This window comes from Candoia aspera, chromosome 2 (assembly GCF_035149785.1).
Source record: "Candoia aspera isolate rCanAsp1 chromosome 2, rCanAsp1.hap2, whole genome shotgun sequence".
NCBI classification, from domain to species: Eukaryota; Metazoa; Chordata; class Lepidosauria; order Squamata; family Boidae; genus Candoia; species Candoia aspera.
In genome coordinates, this window is record NC_086154.1 from 47157703 (window position 1) to 47176085 (window position 18383).

At 33.8% G+C, this 18383-nt stretch overlaps 1 protein-coding gene across 22 annotated transcripts in view; it reads right to left on the reverse strand.

The window, feature by feature from the left end:
- The window catches only part of SLMAP (sarcolemma associated protein), a 101410-nt gene that overhangs the window by 14169 nt on the left and 68858 nt on the right, over positions 1-18383 (reverse strand). For 3 of the 22 annotated variants that reach the window (XM_063291739.1, XM_063291742.1, XM_063291745.1), the window contains 6 exons: positions 14757-14819; positions 10193-10249; positions 4826-4906; positions 4552-4611; positions 1463-1585; positions 840-914 (listed from right to left, as the gene is read on the reverse strand). In XM_063291739.1, coding sequence (XP_063147809.1) covers positions 840-914; positions 1463-1585; positions 4552-4611; positions 4826-4906; positions 10193-10249; positions 14757-14819 — 459 coding nt within the window. Of the gene's footprint in view, positions 1-839; positions 915-1462; positions 1589-4551; positions 4612-4825; positions 4907-10192; positions 10253-14756; positions 14820-18383 lie in introns of all 22 variants that reach the window. The other 19 variants (XM_063291736.1, XM_063291743.1, XM_063291740.1 and 16 more) reach the window with 9 other exon arrangements.

Here is an 18383-nt window from a genome sequence, read left to right on the forward strand (position 1 = left end):
ATGTATGAACTGTACTGTCATCTGACAGAGGGCAATCAACTATTTATAATGGCTTCATCCTAGTATGCAATAAAGGTTGTTATCAAGCTTTGCCATGGAGAATGTCTGGGGAACTTCTGCTAATCTCAAAAAACAGGGCATCTGACATCCAATGCCACTGTGGTATGATTTCTCCTCTGGAATACCCTCCTATAAGATATAAGAACTGTACCCTCTGTCCTAATATTCAGGAAGTTTTTAGAAACATAGTTTTATAAATGTGGATCTGAGGACTGAAGTAAGAATGAGAGATGTACCTGAGTTAGGATGCATCTGGTTGCTTGTTGTTATAAGATGTTATGGGTTTGTCGTATTATAATTATGTTGAACTAATTTTGATAGTATTGATTATAATTATTTGATAATTTTAATAATTTAATGATTGCAATATACTATATGTATTCTATGTTTCGCTGTTAACCATTTAAAAGTTATATGACTGAAGTGCCATAGAAGCATTTGCAATAAATAATCACGTAATATGGACATGTACATAGCATGCACAAACACCACCAGTAATAGCATTGTTAGGCAGATTTTTAGAGCATATCTGCAATAAGAGCATATATGCTAGGCATTCACTCATTTGAATCATCCTTTAAAAGTAATCTCATTCATATAAAGAGATGTCCTGTCACTGATAGCAGTTAATTTTACCAACCATTTTAGCACCAGACATTTCATTCTACTTTAAGAATTTTGTATAGAAAATGATTATAATTTCTTGTTCTTTTCAATGATACCATGTGCATTTTTTCTATTATATTTTTTATCTAACTCTGAAGAATTTTTTTTTTTACCTTGGAGAACTTGAATTTGTTTGGTGGACTCTTCAGCTTGCAATCGATAGGCTTTTCTCTCTTCTTCCAACAGAGCTGTAGGTATTATGAAAATATTCAACATATCATTTCACTATGTCTTCCATTATCAATTTTATACATTAGATATTAGTTTTTAAACAGGTTACGTAAAGTTTAGTAAGTCATTAAAATTCTGTCATAACCAATGTAAGTAAATTATCATTTAAATTATTACTGTGCTAGTTGTTAATAAACTTTGTCTAAAATTGTTTAAAATATTGTGCACTCTTTTCAATGCATTCATGATACCACTCTACTTTGAAAATGAACCTGACTATAAGGAAAGTGACTGATTCCATTTTAATTGCTTAAGCTAAACATTGATTTAAACTTAAACCAAAATGCAATACTGTACATGTCTATTCTGAATTAAGCCCTGCTGAGTTCAATGGGACTTATTTCCAGTTAAGTGCTGATAAGATAGCAGATAGATAGTATAAGCATATACCCTTCATCTAGATTAAAAATGATCAGACCACAGACTTCAATGCCCTCTTCAATACTGTATTGGGGCACAACATTTTCCTGGGAATTCTACAAATTTAAAGGACTCTTCATCTCACCTTGCAATTCAAAGCATTTTTGTTTACTGGTTCTAGCTAGCTCTTGGGCTTCAATCAGTTCGTGGTGCAGCTGCTGAATTTCCTGTTTAGTCTCAGTTTCTGATTGTGCACCCTGCAATTCATCTGCTAAAAGAACATTTTTCTTTAAAGCATTACTTTTGTCAGTAGCTTAACTTCTATTACTTTATGAAGTAATAGGAATCAGATAGAATTAGTTAACTGTACATTCTGAATTAGGGAAAGGTTAGGAGACAAATAAAATTCTGTTAGAAAGACAAGTATTTATATACCCAAGTCATGCAAGAAGGAATAAAATATAAATTGGCATGAGCAGGTTAGTAATTCTAACCCAAAAATATTCAGTAGTCTTAAGATTTTAAATAAAAGCAGTTTTTCATAAATACATTTCAAAATAATTCTGATACAGCTGATACTTCATTTCAGATTTTTTATAGTTTATTATTCAATAATGAAGTACCAAGTAATTGATTCCTTTTAAAGGGGGAAATAAATATTGGACTAACAGTTATCACTTTTGCTAATTCCTTGACAAAGCACAGTCTTCATTCATGAAAGGTGAGGATAATGAAACCTACTCTGGACCTTCTCCCCTAAGGATCAAAAATATTGTACCAATATTAATGAGCTAAAATTAAAATAATTAATTTGATTGTTTTTAAAAAAACTTAGTAATCAGAGTTAACAGGATCAAATAAATGACTATATGACATGGAGTTCTCTGTGCATTTCAGATCACAGATTCAGATGCCAACCATGAAAAGATAATACACCAGTTTATGCTTCAGTGTTAAAAACATTTAAAATAGAAAAGACTAAAAAAATCTATACCCAAAGAAATGTTGTTGTAAATAATCTGCAACAAAAAGGCTTGCACACATTTTACTAAAAAGACTAGTCACCTGTAAAATTATTATTTTGCAGCTAAAATGAATTTTTAAACTAATACAGGAAAAAAAATCCCCCAATGGAAGAGTTCAAATTACTTCTCTGATCATTCTAAGGATTCCTTTACTTTAAGCTGTAAGAAGAAAAGGCCTGTTTTAACTCTCTTTCTAGGTAAGGTTAACGGACCATACAGGATCATAGACCCAAACTTCAAAAAATTAATGTCAAGATTAATAAGCCAAATTTGTGTTAGGACAAATTTCGTGATTTTAGATACCTATTTGTGGTAATTAGCAGCATGAATTCATTTATACAGATGCACACTAATTCCTCTGAGTCTTGTGACAGCTTAAAGATTAATACATTTATTAAGAAATAAACTTTCATGGATTTCAGTCCACTTCACCAGATGAATGGAACAGTACATAAATCAATATTCCATATACCTAATTAAGTGGACTGAAACCTATGAATTACATAATAATCCATACAAAGGGGAAAATACAGGCAACAATAGAGCTTATTGTTTCATCTTTCTGAAGCAACTAACAGGGATTATTTAAATTTGAGAAATGGTGCACAGATTAATCTCCTTGCAACAGCAAAACCCCATTTCATTTGGCTACTCCCTTCAGTAGCTTTGAGGTAAAGCCCACAGTGTACTGTATGGAGAATCCATTCAGAATAGCCATCTGCTTCTGGTGAAGTGAATGGTACACTGTTTGATCTTGTAATTTCCATTCCCCCATTTTTCCCATAATATTCCCAGACAGATTGGGGCTATCTACACTACCAAACACACTAAAAGAATCCAACACAGTCCTGCAATACTTTTAGTACATGGATGCAGTTCACCAATCTGTAGAACTGAATATACTCCATTAAGTTAATCTGAACCTAGACAAGACTCATGTGCAAGAAGTATAAAATCAAAATTCATGGCATCATGCTAAGCTATAATGTGTGGATTTAGTCACTATGGTTTGTAAACCATAGCTTTATAGCCGAAATGGACAATCTGAAGCTCCAAGGCCACAGCAGCCTTTGTAAGCAGCCTCCTGGGATCTTAACAGTTATAAACAAACTGTAACTTTGTATGTGACAGAAATCAAACATTATAAACTACATGACATGTTTAACTTCAATTAAATGTCATCTGAATTAAATTAATGTTCAAATGAGTCTAAAAATTAAGATCTTTCTCAGTCCAACCCACTCCTTTTTGGTGTGATGCACCAAAAGCGCAGCCTTTCATCTGGAAGGAGTTGCAAATCTCTAGATTATAGTTCAGTGGAAGAGTCTTAAATTTACAGCCCACAGGCTATATGCATACAAATAATTTTATGCCAGCCACAATAATACAGTCAGGTCTCTGTATACTCATGGACTACATGTCAACATTTCCTAAATGCTTACACATATGCCTAAAGTCAAGTTAGAATAGCCTAACACAGATGTACAACACACAAAGGTCACAAGCCATACTACTTGGATGATACTGAAAATGCATATGCCCAACCATCACTTGGGGTGAATGTAGCAACCAGCAGCCACATTTTATAAATTTTGCAACTACCACCACAAAACAAAAATCTGAGAATACAGATCCCACAAATATGGAGACCCAACTGTACTTGGTAAACATTTAAGACACTGGTAAGCAAGGCCAGCTTACTGATGAGTTGACCTAGTGGGTGTCCCAGCAGCAGTAGGGCTTGAGCAGGTAAGTTGAACAGTCTGTTTTAGTGCTTAAGAAATACCCTGATAAGTGGCTGTTGCTAAATATATGAGCATTTTAAAAACATAAAAATATTGCCATCCATGTGTGTTTTGTTATATTAAAATAGATAGAAATTAAATTCTCACTTCAACAAGCCTAGGAAAAATGTCTTCACCTACAAATATTTCACTTAATACATTAAATAAAAATAATGCACTATGACTGCAATCATGCGCAAAGTTAAAATTATAGAATGAACTTACATTTGTTTCTCTACTGGATTCTACTATGCATTTCATATATAGACAAAGTACTGGTTTATGCTTTAGCCATCAAAAGTCATCAAAAGCAAATTACAGAGAGCAAAACAAACTTTTCAGCCCATGTATTCAACTACTATTAATCCAATATTAAATTATTTGCAAATTAAAACATGTTAAATATTAGGAAAACGATGGTTTACCTTTTAAGAGAGCAACTTTAGCAATAGGTTCATTTAGTTCATGATCATCCATCTGAGCGTCTAAAAAAAACCAAAATAATTTTATAATTTAGAGTAATACATTTAAATCAATAAGAAATTCAGCAAGGGACAAAAAATGTAAAAATTCACCTGAATTACAAATTAATTCAGCTGTTTTAAATAAAGATTTTTTAAAAACTTTTGCTTTAAAAAAGGCCTCATTATAAATTGTCACTGTAATCCAAGTTCACTGAAAGATATGCCCCCACCATACCTGTAGTGTCGTCACTGCTTTTCTCTTTGCTTGGGCTCAGAGTATCTGAAAGCTCGGCTTCTTTAGCTTTTGCCTGATTTTCTGTAAAATATAAACACTAATTCCATTCAAGTATATGTGTATCTGTGTGCATACTTTCAGCAAACATTAATTCTCCTGTTCCAACAGGATTAAATATCTTCAGATCTTATGTTTAATACTAAAAAAAAACCCCACACAGGATATAGTTCGTTCATGCTCTGCTTAGCCTTTTGTCTGAAACTTGTACTTTGGCCAGCTGGAACCCACTGAAAAATTAGTTGTTTTGTTTACCAACTCTGAGAGCAAATCAAGAATGAGGGACAGAGAAAACAGCTTCTAGAACAATGTATATATTGTAACATGTTGAAAAGAAAAGAGCTATTAAGAATAAATGCTGCTTTGTATCATTTAAGTGGATAAAGTAACAGTAATAAGTTGATACATTAATATAGTACCATAATATTTCAAACAACACAGCAGTTAAAATGAAATGCTTTAAAAAGCCACTGGTAGGAAATCTATTCTTTCTCCATTAGTTTCTTGATGAGCTATTAAATATATCCTGCAATCCATCTACAGGTTTTCATATTTGTATAATGAGCTTCAAGGCTTTATGAAACCTTTACAATTACCCAAAATCTAACACCAGTAAAAAGAAAGGGAATTTGATTAGGAAAATTGTTAATCTTCCATAATGCCGGATTCAGCAAACTCATTTTTTAAAATTATAATTAATTCTATTGCAAAAGCTTAATATTAGAGACATGCCATGTTCAAACAACAAGACAGAGGCAAATAGCAGTGAAGTCTCTACCAGCTGGTAGAATATATTAAATACAAAGCATTCAAAGTCTAACTTCACTACAATACTTTTGGCGAGAATAACCATTACCATTTACAGAATAATTCTTTTTAGGCATAATGGATAAGTTAGCAAAGGGCCTCCTCTGTTCCTGTTTTTTCACAGCTACAGATATTTTTCTCTGAAAATCCTTTACTGTACTAAAAGCTCCCAAATATATTTATTAGATTTATATCCTGCCTTCTGTATAGGGCCCCAAGGAATTGTACCTGGTACGCCCTCCTCCCATTTGTGAAATGGCTTGGGCTGAGAGGGAAAGGCTGGCTCAAAGCTGCCCAGCGAGCTTCTGTGGCTGGAAGGGGATTACAAGCTGAGTTTCTCTACTCCTGGTGCAACACCTTAACCACCCCACCCCCACCCCCTGCAACACAGGCATCAATATATCAAGAATGCATACGCTGACATTTAAGACAGAACTTGTAGAAACTGGATGAATACTGAAGAAAACTCTTTTGACATACAGGAGATGGGCAAATATGGTAACTTGCAAATCCGAAGACCTTTTCACTGCATGAGTCACAGTCACGTGAGTTATGTGAGGAAGGAATCTTTATTATGACAGCTAGAAGATTAATGGCCATGTTCACAAAACAAACTATTTAAAGTGTTTAGCTGTGAATAATGTGAATTACCACTTCTCTAGTACTGAACACGTGAATTCTTTTAAGCAGTCCTTAGTCCTCATTTAAAGCCAAGCATTTTCTAATTTTAATCCCTTGATTTCTGTGCCTCTTCTGCCTTTTGCTTTCCTAATTGCCTCCTTTCTCCTCTGACCTGATCTAACTTTAGATCTCATGATGCAACAAGCAAGAGTCAACCTTGTTCACTCATAATTTAATTACTGCATTACCAGGGACATATTATGCAAGTCCTTCCCCCCAAATATAAGCTTTGTATGGGTCCTCTGAAGAACTCAGGTTATCAGTGGAAGATAGGTTAATTTGTTTTTCTCAGCACTTTTAAATTGAATTGTTTATAGGGACTGTGGGTAAAAGGGTACCATCGTTTACTTGGCTAGCTTTCTTTGCTTTCTCTAGAAGATGGAGCTGGGTAGCTGACATGCTTCTAAGCAAACACTCACACTAAGTTAGTTCTATTTTCCAGAACTCTTGAAGCACTGGCATACAAATTGAGAAAAACTTCATTTCACAGAAAGATAATCAGACCACAACAATTTACACTCCATTAACATTAAAGTTAGCTTACTGTAACGTATTATACATGACAGAGCATTTAAAGAGTATTTAGAAGCAGCAACTGGTATAAAATGGAGCTGCCAATTTTTGTATTTCCAATATTGGAAAAAATGCACTAGCACTTTTAAAGCCCTGAATAGCTCGTACTGGGATCTGGAAAATATAAATGGCTCTTTTTCCCATATAATGCTACCTGCTGCAGGTTCAAAGAGCAGGTGGCAGTCGTGGCCAGGAGGGCCTTTGTGCAACTTCATGTTGTGCACCAGTTACGCCCCTTCCTGGATCAAGAGGCCCTTCAAATGGTCACTCATGCCCTGACATCTCCCATATAGACTACTGTAATGCACTCTACATGGGGCTACCCTTGAAGAGTATCCGGAAGCTACAGCTCTTCCAGAATGTGGCCATGCGGGCAATTCTAGGTGCCCCAAGATCAGCACACATAACACCTTTGCTGCGCAAGCTGCACTGGGTCCCAGTCTGCTTCTGGGTCCAATTCAAGGTGTTGGTTATCACCTTTAAAGCCCTACATGGCATGGGTCCAGGCTACCTGAGGGACCATCTCATCCCCATTACATCAACCCGTCCCACCCGGTCATGCAGAGAGGGCATGTTACGGACCCTGTCTGTAAGAGAATTCCATCTGGCGGGGTCCAGGAAGCAGGCCTTCTCTGCAGCAGCTCCCACCCTCTGGAACATTCTTCCCCCGGAGGTGAGGCAAGCCCCCTCTCTCCTGGACTTTCATAAAAAACTGATGACCTGGTTTTGCCATCTCACCTGGGGAGGGAAGGGGAATAGTCATTCCTGGGGATGGCTCGCCCTTAAGCGCACCTCCCACCAGATTGGGATTTTTATAGCCACTTGGATTCTATATTTATTTATATTGTGTTTTTATATTTGTAACTTTTTACTTTTAGGGGGATTTTAATGTTTATTGTTACAGTATTAATTTTATTGTAAACCGCCCAAAGTCCCTCTTTTCGGGGAGATGGGCAGTAACAAAATTTGAATAAATAAATCAATAAATTCTTGGGGGTGACTGGTGCCCTGGAAGGACCCCTTATATATTCACGGACTAAAGTAGAACCTCACTGCCATCTGGATTTTATTGCACTTTATATTTTTATATTTTATTTATATCTATATTTAATGGATTATTTATAGTTTGTATTGAATTTTAAATTTTACTTCTATTGTAAACCACCCAGAGTCCCTCCTTAGGGGGGAGACAGGGGGTCGTAAATTTGATTGATTGATTGACAGACGTTTAAATTCTTCCTTTGCACTTGCTTGACCATCTTTCGACAATTTTCATTTTAATGGTTTTTGAGAAGCCCCAATATGCAACGTTATTGGTTGTCATTCATTTGATGTTTTAAAATGCTTTTATTCTTTATTTTATTTTTTTAAATTGTATTTATTTGGTTTGTTTGGGGGTGGTAAGCAACCATGGGATTTTTTTACAATAAACTGTAATTAAAATGCAGGAAGGGGGACTGCCACTCTTAAATTCCATTATTGCATGAAATTATTTTACTGCAAACAAGTTCAAAACAACCAGAAATGCTACAAGATTCTTTACTTGCCCATTACTTTGAAAATGCTAATTTGAATGTGTTTATGTAGTTGGGTAACTGATACTTCCCTATATGGAAATAAAGGAACAACTGGTCTCTCATTATACACTAATGATGAGTCATCTAAGAGAAAGGCATGAAAAACAGTAAATCACCATAACTGTATTTAATTTCCTTCCAAATTTTCAATATCCCTTCCCAATCCTGATTTACAGGGTTTACAATCCTGACTGCATCGTTTTTTCTGAACAAAAAATAATACTAATTGTACTTCAGTGAAAGATAAAGCTAAAAAGCAATACAATCAGCTAATAAGAAGAGAGAGAATTATACTTGTTTAAATTATCAGAATTCTGTGTTGCTAATCTAGTACAGATTTTTTATCTCTGCCCTAGGATTCAACTTTCAAAGTTTTGAGCTTGATTCTAGTTTTCAGTTACAACTCCCAAACCATTTATAGGAAGTTGAAAGTCTATACAGTCATCTTAGAAGCCTAAATAAAAACTCAAGAATGAACTCAGAAATTTAATAACTGTTAGTACACTATACCTTGCTAAACCATATCAATGTGATACCCATTACTGAAGTAGAAGAAGATTCAGTCCTCAACCCAGTTATTAAGCTTAAGAGAGCTTAATGCAATCTCTCTTACAAGGTCAGTTTGCCTACTGACCAGCAGCATATCTTCAAGGTTTTGAATAGAGAAGCTGATAGTTGACCAATTTCTTTTTAAGGAGAAAGATCTGGCATCTAACATGTTTATATGGAAAAATGAGTTTTGCCTATTAATCCAAAAGCAATTTGTTTTAAGTTTCATATATTACCATATTAATTATTTTAATTTTACTAATTTAATATCTATCAAGGAATTACATTCATAATATACTTTATTCTGTTTTATACTATATGATATTATTCTCTCTGGGATAGTCTTATAAAAGATAGGATACAATAAATATTTAATAATAACTTCATGACTGAATTATTTTCAGACTAGGTTAGAATACACTACATATTAATGCAAAAAATAACATTCTGCAATACAATACTAGCATGCAAGCATTAAATTACATTTGTATTTATTGTCTGCATTCTTTTCCAAATATGGCATGCTCCCTGCACTTTGCTGAAACAGGAACACATAGGACAGCAGTTGCATGAGGGATCTGAACTGTGATTTTCTAGAGACTAGTTTTAAAGTAGAAGGATTTGAATTTAATAAACTATTAATAACTCACTAAAGGCAGTGAGTTTTCTAAGTTTGTGAAAATCAACAGAAGTTTTAAAAACTTGAATAAAATTTAATTCATAACAAGCCAATAATTCAACCATTAAATTGAAATTTACTGAATGGAAATTTAAACATGAGAATGCTGTGTAATTCACTATTAATTATAGAGCCTGTAATAGGCATGTGTTTAAATTGGATTAATTTCATATTCTAAACTGTAAATTAAATTGATACACCTAAAGCAAAAAATGTATGCTTCAAACTTTTCCCCACTCAAATTTTCTAAAGCTGTTTTTAAGTATATTTTATTTGGAATATACATTTTTAAGTATATTTTATTTGGAAGCCCTTTAGGATTATATGATAAGCAGTTAAGTATTTTGTCTATCATAACTCTCCCTCACATAAAATAAATACCCAATGTCTAGGTCTGAAGATAAAATACATATTTCAAAACACAAATATTGTAATCAGTCTAACCTTTCAGTATTTTTGTTTCATCTGCTCTGGAAAGATGTCCTTCGTCCATGAGCTTGTCTGCTGAACAAAACAGGGATTACTATCGAAGCTCAAATTCTTTGTACGTGTCTGTAATCTACATTCCATGACCAAATTTAAACATGGCAGTATTACCTCATACTTCCCTGCACAAGAATTAATGGAATTTTCCAGTGCAATAAAGGAATTATAAAAGTAGTGTTAATTATCTATGCATAAGTAAAATATTAAAACATAACCCGAAATATTGTCAGATTTTGGGAAGCTAAAATCACTGAACTGAAACCCAAAAATATAGAATCATTGTGTTGGAAGAAGATATCCAGGCCACCAAATCCTATCTCCAGTTTGGAGTATTAAAGAATCTCTAACAGAAAGCTGTTAGAGTCCTGCAAGATATGATAGAAGGATTAGTAGCCAAGCATCCTATTTCTATCACATCACACCAATGAAAAACTCATAAGAAGTTTTTAAGCATAACAGCACCCTTTCTTTTGTAAAATTCAGTATCTGGCTTAAAAGCATACTGCCTGTAATATTGAAACTAATTCTGATTCATAATTCATGATTCATTTGCTGATACTTTATCAAAAGGAATTAAATCAAGATATCTAAACATTTTTAATTTCAGAACAGATGTGTTTAAACCATAGTACCAAATATAATTTATAAAGGAAGAAAATAGAAGTTAATATTTATTCCACAATCCCTATGGAGCTCCCCAAATGAAATGCTCATGCATGTACAAATTATCTGATTTCACCCATGGAATTCTGACTAAAGGTTTTAGATGTCCAGTACAAATATATGCAACATACTGCCCTGAAGTCACATTTCTTTACTAGAAGCAGTACTAATTAACTGATAGTCAGTTCTTGACACATAGAATACAGTAGTGAAGAAAATATAAAACAATTTTGAAGTGCCACACATAAGAGGTAATCCAGTTCCCACTTATAACTCCTAGATAGATAGATAGATAGATAGATAGATAGATAGATAGATAGATAGATAATCAATCTTTATTAACCTAGTCCTTTATACATTACTGATTATATTATATTCCTATAGTATAGGAATATATTGCAATCCAACTACTGCCTTATATAACTGAGGGGAGAGAGTATAATTAGATGTCCTTTCCTAATCATTCTTATCTGTAATAAATTGATAGCAGAAGACCAGGGTGCTTTCTTGATTATTTGGAATAATGATTCCTAAAAAGACTTGTAAATGGAACCTTTAAGACAATTAGAAAAAAATGCTGGAGTTCGGCAGCTTTGTGCCTTAATTGTAAAGTCAGTAAAGCAGTATATAAGACTAGGCAGAAAAATCAGACCAAGAGACCAAAAGGAGAGAACAAAGACAGAAAGAATAGTAACCTGGTGCATCAGAAAAGAACAAGAGGTAGCATAAGACAGATGGGGCAGGAAAAAAAATACACATTTTGAGGTGTGTTGAAGGCAAAACCAAGAGAAAACTAAAATGATAAAGTGTGATAAGTTGTGGAAATAATTCTGATGACTTACAAATACTAATGTTCATTGTCAAATTAAATATAATCAGACCACCCAATAACTGAAACACCACAACATGATTTCCATATGTGATCAGCTTTTAGAAATCAACTTAGAATTTTAATCTGCTCAACAAAACTAATTCATTTATCCAGGTCCAAGTCTACTGCAGAGTAGTTAAATCATATGATATATTTGTGTGATGCAAATGCACATAATATTTTAAAGTTTTAGTAGGCAGTTCTATCTGTATTTTTGCTGAATAATAAAAAGAAAAGTTAACAAATGGATGACACAAAAGGCAATGCTTTTGTGCAGAACTTCATTTGAACTGTTCTAGAGTTTTTTGTGTACAAGAGAGAGATCCCCCTGCCATTTACACTCCCCACAGGTGTGGTCCTGCTCATTTTACAATGACAGTTGTAATGGTCTGTGAAGCACATGCAGCAGGGCTGAAGAATGGATTCAATAAATGCAGAGATGACCACTAAAAGAGCCATAATTACAGAAAGGACAGACGATAGTATGAGCAGGGGAAAAAAGAGAATAAAACCAGAGAAATCAGTAATTCAGATCAAGCTTACAGAATGGAAGGTGAATAGTACAATTGGTAGTACCTATAAAAAATTTAGCTCTAGAACTTTTTGAATGAGGGTCTATGCAAATGTAGAACACGTATGTGATGCACAGAGACCATGAAAATATATTTGACATAAACAGAACTATTTCATGATTTTATGGTAAACAGACTATGAAAGGACAGGCTATATTTCAGGTTTAAGCCTAGCTTTGGAAATAAACTCTTGTCAAAAATGATGCTTATGCTCAATCATAAAGAACTTGAATATATTACTTTGTGACTCAGGTGAAACAATTCTCCCAATGAGAACCCTAAGGGGTTTTCTTTTAAATTATGGGACAGTGCATTACTGTTTCAAGAATGGACCACCAAGGACCTCTGATATACACCAGAATCATAAAAAGGTGTTATTTTTCCCTATTTTAAGCCAAGGGTTAAATATAAGCTAACTTGTCTATTCTTCCATGTGAATACTAAATGTGTAATATGCCTTTCCTGATTAAACAGCAAGTGACTGTGGTTGAAAACTGTCCCCATGTGCTTCTCAACTGATTCCTTAGACTTATGAAATTATGTCATTCTTACTAGCCACAAAGATTCACAGTTCCTAGAGATAGGAAACGTAATTACTCCGGTTTTAATCTTCAGTGCAAATGTACCATCACACAGAACTAAATTTCTGGGAGAAAAAAAATCACAAATATTTGCTTAGCCTAGTACATTGTTCCTTCCACATGCTAATTTTAATTATCTTATAATTATTATTTATTTATAATCAAATAGTCTCCAAAAGGGCTGTTGTTATCTGGCAGCATCTAGAAATTAGGGCTATGCAAAGCATTGCAAAGAGGTGCTTTGTAAAGTATACCAAGGAAGCCCTGTAGGGTGAGATTAGCCACGTCCTTTGGAAGGCTCAAGCAACTGCTTTGAAGTGGTCCCCATGCTTCTCTTGGGGCTGCCAGCCTTTAAAGGGAGGTCACCGTGCACGCACACGTACTATACGCATGCAAACAGCTAGTGATAGCTGTCGTAGCAGCTACATCTTTTGGAAGGCTTGTGCTCTGCTACAGTATTTTGGGAAGGGATGCTTTGCTTGCGCTAACATACTTTGTGAAGCACCACTTTTAAATGCTTTACCCAATTCCATTTGAATCTTTTCAAGTTTCTGTGGCTGTAGACAATTTTGCTTCTCTAAGTTCTACCACTAAAACCTCTTCAGATGACGGAAAATGTTCCATAGTTTTACTATTGTACCTGCTTCCACTTCTAGGAAATTAACATTTCGTATCTTTAGTTTGCACTAAGGCATTTGCTTACTTCCAGATGAGTTCTTGGGGCTACAAGGAAAGTATTATAAATTGTAATCTTCTCTACAGCTGTGATTGATTATTTTCCTCTATTTTTTTCCTTCATCCATGTTTGCTTATTGTATATTAACTAAAATATATTAAATGTATATAATCATTATAATATATACATAGGTCAATTACAGAAACTTTTAAATTTAATTTTTGTTCTTTTTTTCTACTTTGGTTCATGTAATACTAAAATATATCATCATCCGCATTATCATCAATAATAATTGTTTAATATGTGTAAGAGTTTTGACTATTGACAATCTAGAATGACGGGGTTTTTTAGATTTTTTTTTTTACCCCTTTCTCTCTCCCTGGTTTATTTTTGGCCTCTAATGGTGATACTGATGTTTTTGCATACATACGATGGACCTGGCTTAGAACTCTTTTTTCTTGTTCTCTGTCCCTAATATTAACTACTGTTTGTGGCAGTTTTTCTTATATTGTGAAGGATCAAGGAGATTAGTTCTAAGTGTAGAAAAGTGAATTGTGAATTTAAAATATACAATATATTAGAGTCATGTATTTCCAAAAGATAATCAACTTCTGCAGAAAGTTTTGGTTTATGTGGTAGCAATCCTAAACTTACACATGGTATTAAGATTTTAAATTAGTAGATTTTATAAACAGATTCAGTATTAGATTGGAGGATTTAGCATTACTAAATCTATAAGGTCCAACCAAAGACTTGCCAGAACAAATCCTAGTCTTTTCAAGATTTATTGTATAACAATTCATCCCCAGCTGTAACCTGTTATCAGGATTACTGTGTGAAGGAGGGGAAAAATCAATTTCTCACATGCACTGCCTTTCACTGGTATATTCAATAGTTATTAATATTGCATATTTTACTCATATTGCAGATTGTATTTCCACAGCACTACAAAGCTATTATAATTGCCCTCCTTTAAACATGTGAAGTAATACATTCTGTTAATTAAAGGGACCTGAGATTTTTGAACCAATGTAGTCTATTTTTAAAAAAGATTCTGTTCATCATTGTCTGTTTGCTCAACAAAATTATCACTATTCCCATTCTAGCACTTTATATAGGACAGACTCTTTAGTGAATGTGATGAATGCTGTGTACTCACTCTGACACTCTATGAACTGATGAATAAAAGTGCAGTCCCCTCCACTCTTTGAAAGAAAGTGCTCTAGTAAAGAAAGAAAAACCTTTAGGTTATATGTCCATCTTTGAGGGCTCATGACAAAACATACAAGCCTCACAGACATGAGGAAAGGGGAAAGGGACTCCTCAAAAGGCACAAGCAAAAAATACCTTTGCAAAGTACGAGTGACTTATACCACGTATCAAAGGCATAAATGAACTGATTTGTAATCTGTTTATATCATCAGATTGCTTAAGCTTTATAATGTAATAAATGTCTGCATTGGACAACTGTTCACTCATATAAGATCTGTCAACAGGACACCTGTTTCTGACGCAAATATGATTATTTTTCTTTTCTTTTTTGAATATGAAACTTTATTATAAACATGGTCATTTCACATACTCAAACTGATAGCAAAAAATCAGTAAAGAAAAGCAAAATAAAGAAGTTAAAAAAAAGTAAAATACTAAATAAATAAAAAAGAGGAATTTTAAATAGCTCACTTTACCCTTCCCTTCCATTATCTCTAGCCACTAATCACTACCTTTGTCCTTTTCTTGAAATATTGGAGATTGTTGCTTATATTTATTTAAATAATTTCATCTATTATTTTTAATTCATCCCTTAAAACCATTATTTTTTTCTTGAAATCACATTCCAATTGTCTGAACCTTCCTTGCTATATGCTGTATTGCATGCAAGGGAGGTATTCCTGCCTGAATTTAGTTAAACTGTGATTATGAACATATACAGTCAGTGCTGCCATCGCTGCATATTCTTCAATGTTGGTCTTCCATTCTTCTGCTGTCAGCAGTTTCAATTTTCCAATGTTTTGCTGAATTGGTTCTTGCTTCTGTCAGCATGTTATCTCGGTAGACTGTGATACATTTCGTTTATGCTCTCTGCAATTATTTCTAAACAAAAGATTTGTGGTTTCAATTCAGATTTTATTTTTTAAATTTTTCTGAATATTTTGGTATATTCTCTTCTAATATTTTTGGTGGTGGTGGTGGTGGTTTAACATAACCACCACATGTAGTAGAAGATTCCTTCTTTACTGAAGCATTTCCAGCATTCATTATTGTATGATTTGTCCATCTTGTTAATCATTTAAGGGGTTATATACCATTGATAAAACGTTTTAGAGCAGTTTTCTCTCAAACTGTAGCTTTAGTGATTTTTTCCATAACTCTTCTCATTGTTCCACTGTAATTCCTTCTTTGAAGTTTTGCATCCATTTAATCATGCAGCTTTTAATTTGTTCTGTGTCTACATTGTATTTCAGAAACAATTTATAGTGTGTTCCAACAGATTATCTTGTTCCTGTGTAAGCACTTTAAACTCATCTTTCTCAAGGTGCCTCCTCCTTTCTTGAGATAATTTTATATTCTTCTAGTAACTTATAAGTAGATTAACCACGGTAAATTCCTACTTTTATTAATCAATTCCTGCCATGTCTTTAATCTGTTTTCTGAATCTGGATATGCATATTGGCATATGTGACTAAACTTTTCTTACTGTATTGTCCTTGAAACAGAAAGCAGTTGACAGTGATGTTAATGGTGAAATTGCCAGACTTATCCTTACTCTCAGGAGGTTCCAAATTTTTAGCAGATATATTCTCTTAGATGTCTTTATTTTTTTTCTTCTTTTGTTTCTTTATACCATAAATACCTGTAAGATCCATTAGCTCCTCCTAAAATTAATATTCTGCTATTCGGAGACTTTATTCATTCTGTTACCCATGATAAACAACTTGTTCAACAATATAGTTTAAGATTAGGAAAAGCACGTTCACCTCTTCCTTTTGAATTCTGTAAAATTTTGAATCTTATTCCATTTTATCCCCCCTCCATAATTAATCTATTCTGTCCTAACAAGCAGGAACCACACCGAGACGAGGAATAAGTCTCTAGTGTTTTATTACTGCTACATTAGACAGAAAATCCTAACAAACTGAAGAAGCATGAGAAAACCCAGACAGGTAAACCCCAAAAGTCAAGGCAGGTCTGTTCTGTGTCTCTTTGAATGACAGCTCAAATTCTTGCTAATACGCATGCGTTTTCCCCCCGGATAGGGGCCCCCTCCTGCTCGCCATCAGTGCTCATTACATATTCATATCTATTAATTGTTCTTTCCCTATCCTGCAGTTTTTTTTCTGAAATTAAATTTGGTGCCATTTGAATTAAGGTTCATTTTAGAGAATATATCCTAACCAAGAAAGGGTTAAATTTTTCCAACTTTCAAGATCTTATTTCTTTCCATAATTGTTATACTTGTTTTGAAATATATCTTTATTACATCCTATCAAATAAAGTCCAAAGTATTTCACTGGATGCTTATCTCACAGCCAGTCTCTTTTTTTACCAAGTCTTCTTCTTCCAAAGTTAGGTACCTTGTGATTATTTTTGTTTTCTTTTCAGTGACTTTGTAACCAGAAAAGCAGCCAAAATTTTTAATTATTTTGATCAACTGACTTATAGAGCTTACCAGTTACACAATCCTTAATACTACATCATCTGCATAGCATTTCATTTTGTACTCATCTCCTTAAATTTTGATGTTATTTGCTTGTTTTTTCAGATCTTGTCCGCCAGAATACTTACAGAGATCCTTGCTTTATGCCTTTACTTATTAAGAAGATTTCAGAGTGTGTTCCTTTCCCTGTGATCTTTACTGTTTGCCATTGACATATGCTCTCCACCCAAGTTTTTTTGGGGGGGATGTTATTTTTATTTAAAACAAGGGTGTATTTTTGAAAAAGGTAGTATCTATAAATGGACAGATAATTACTGAAGTTGTAAATCAATGCTCAATATAACATTAGTAAAGGATAAACCATACCAAGCAAATTTCATTGACTTGCTTTCATGTTATAAAAAAGTATAAATTTCAGAGCTTATTGCCAAAATCTCCATTATATTGCTATTTACAAATGTAAATAAAAAGAAAACACTCTTAAAAATAATAGACAAATATTTAATAACTGACTTTCCCCTTCTTTGTACCCTAACCAATTTGCAGCACCTAACTGCATAAACTTTAGAAACCAAATATATGTGTAATATATAATATACATGGAAGCCATTCTTCCTTAAATTTAGTTAAATTTGTTATGCATATATACTGTTAGTTTCACCATTGTTGCATATTCTCCAAGTTTAAGTTCCCAATCAGGTATCATCGGTGCCATGTCTTTTTTCAGTGTTGTGCAAAGTTTGTCCTCGCAGCCATAAGCATGTATCTTAATAAATTATATTTTACTGTTATGTCCTAGAATTATACCTAAAAAAAACAATTGTGGTTTCATTTCAAATTTCATCCCTAAGATTTTCTGAATGGTGCTGTGTATATCTTTCCAATTACTTTTGAGGGTTTTTGCATTTCTACCACATATGGAAGAATGTTTCTTCTATCTCATGGCATATTAGTACATGGTTTGTCTATGTTGGCAATTTACAGATGGAGTTATATTCCATCTGTAAAACATTTTATACCAGATCTCTTTCAAACCATAGCTTGGGGTAAATTTTATTCATTTGTTCCACAGTTATCATTGTCGTATTTGGACTGTGGAGTCCTTGGTGCTCTCTGAGCCTTGTTTTC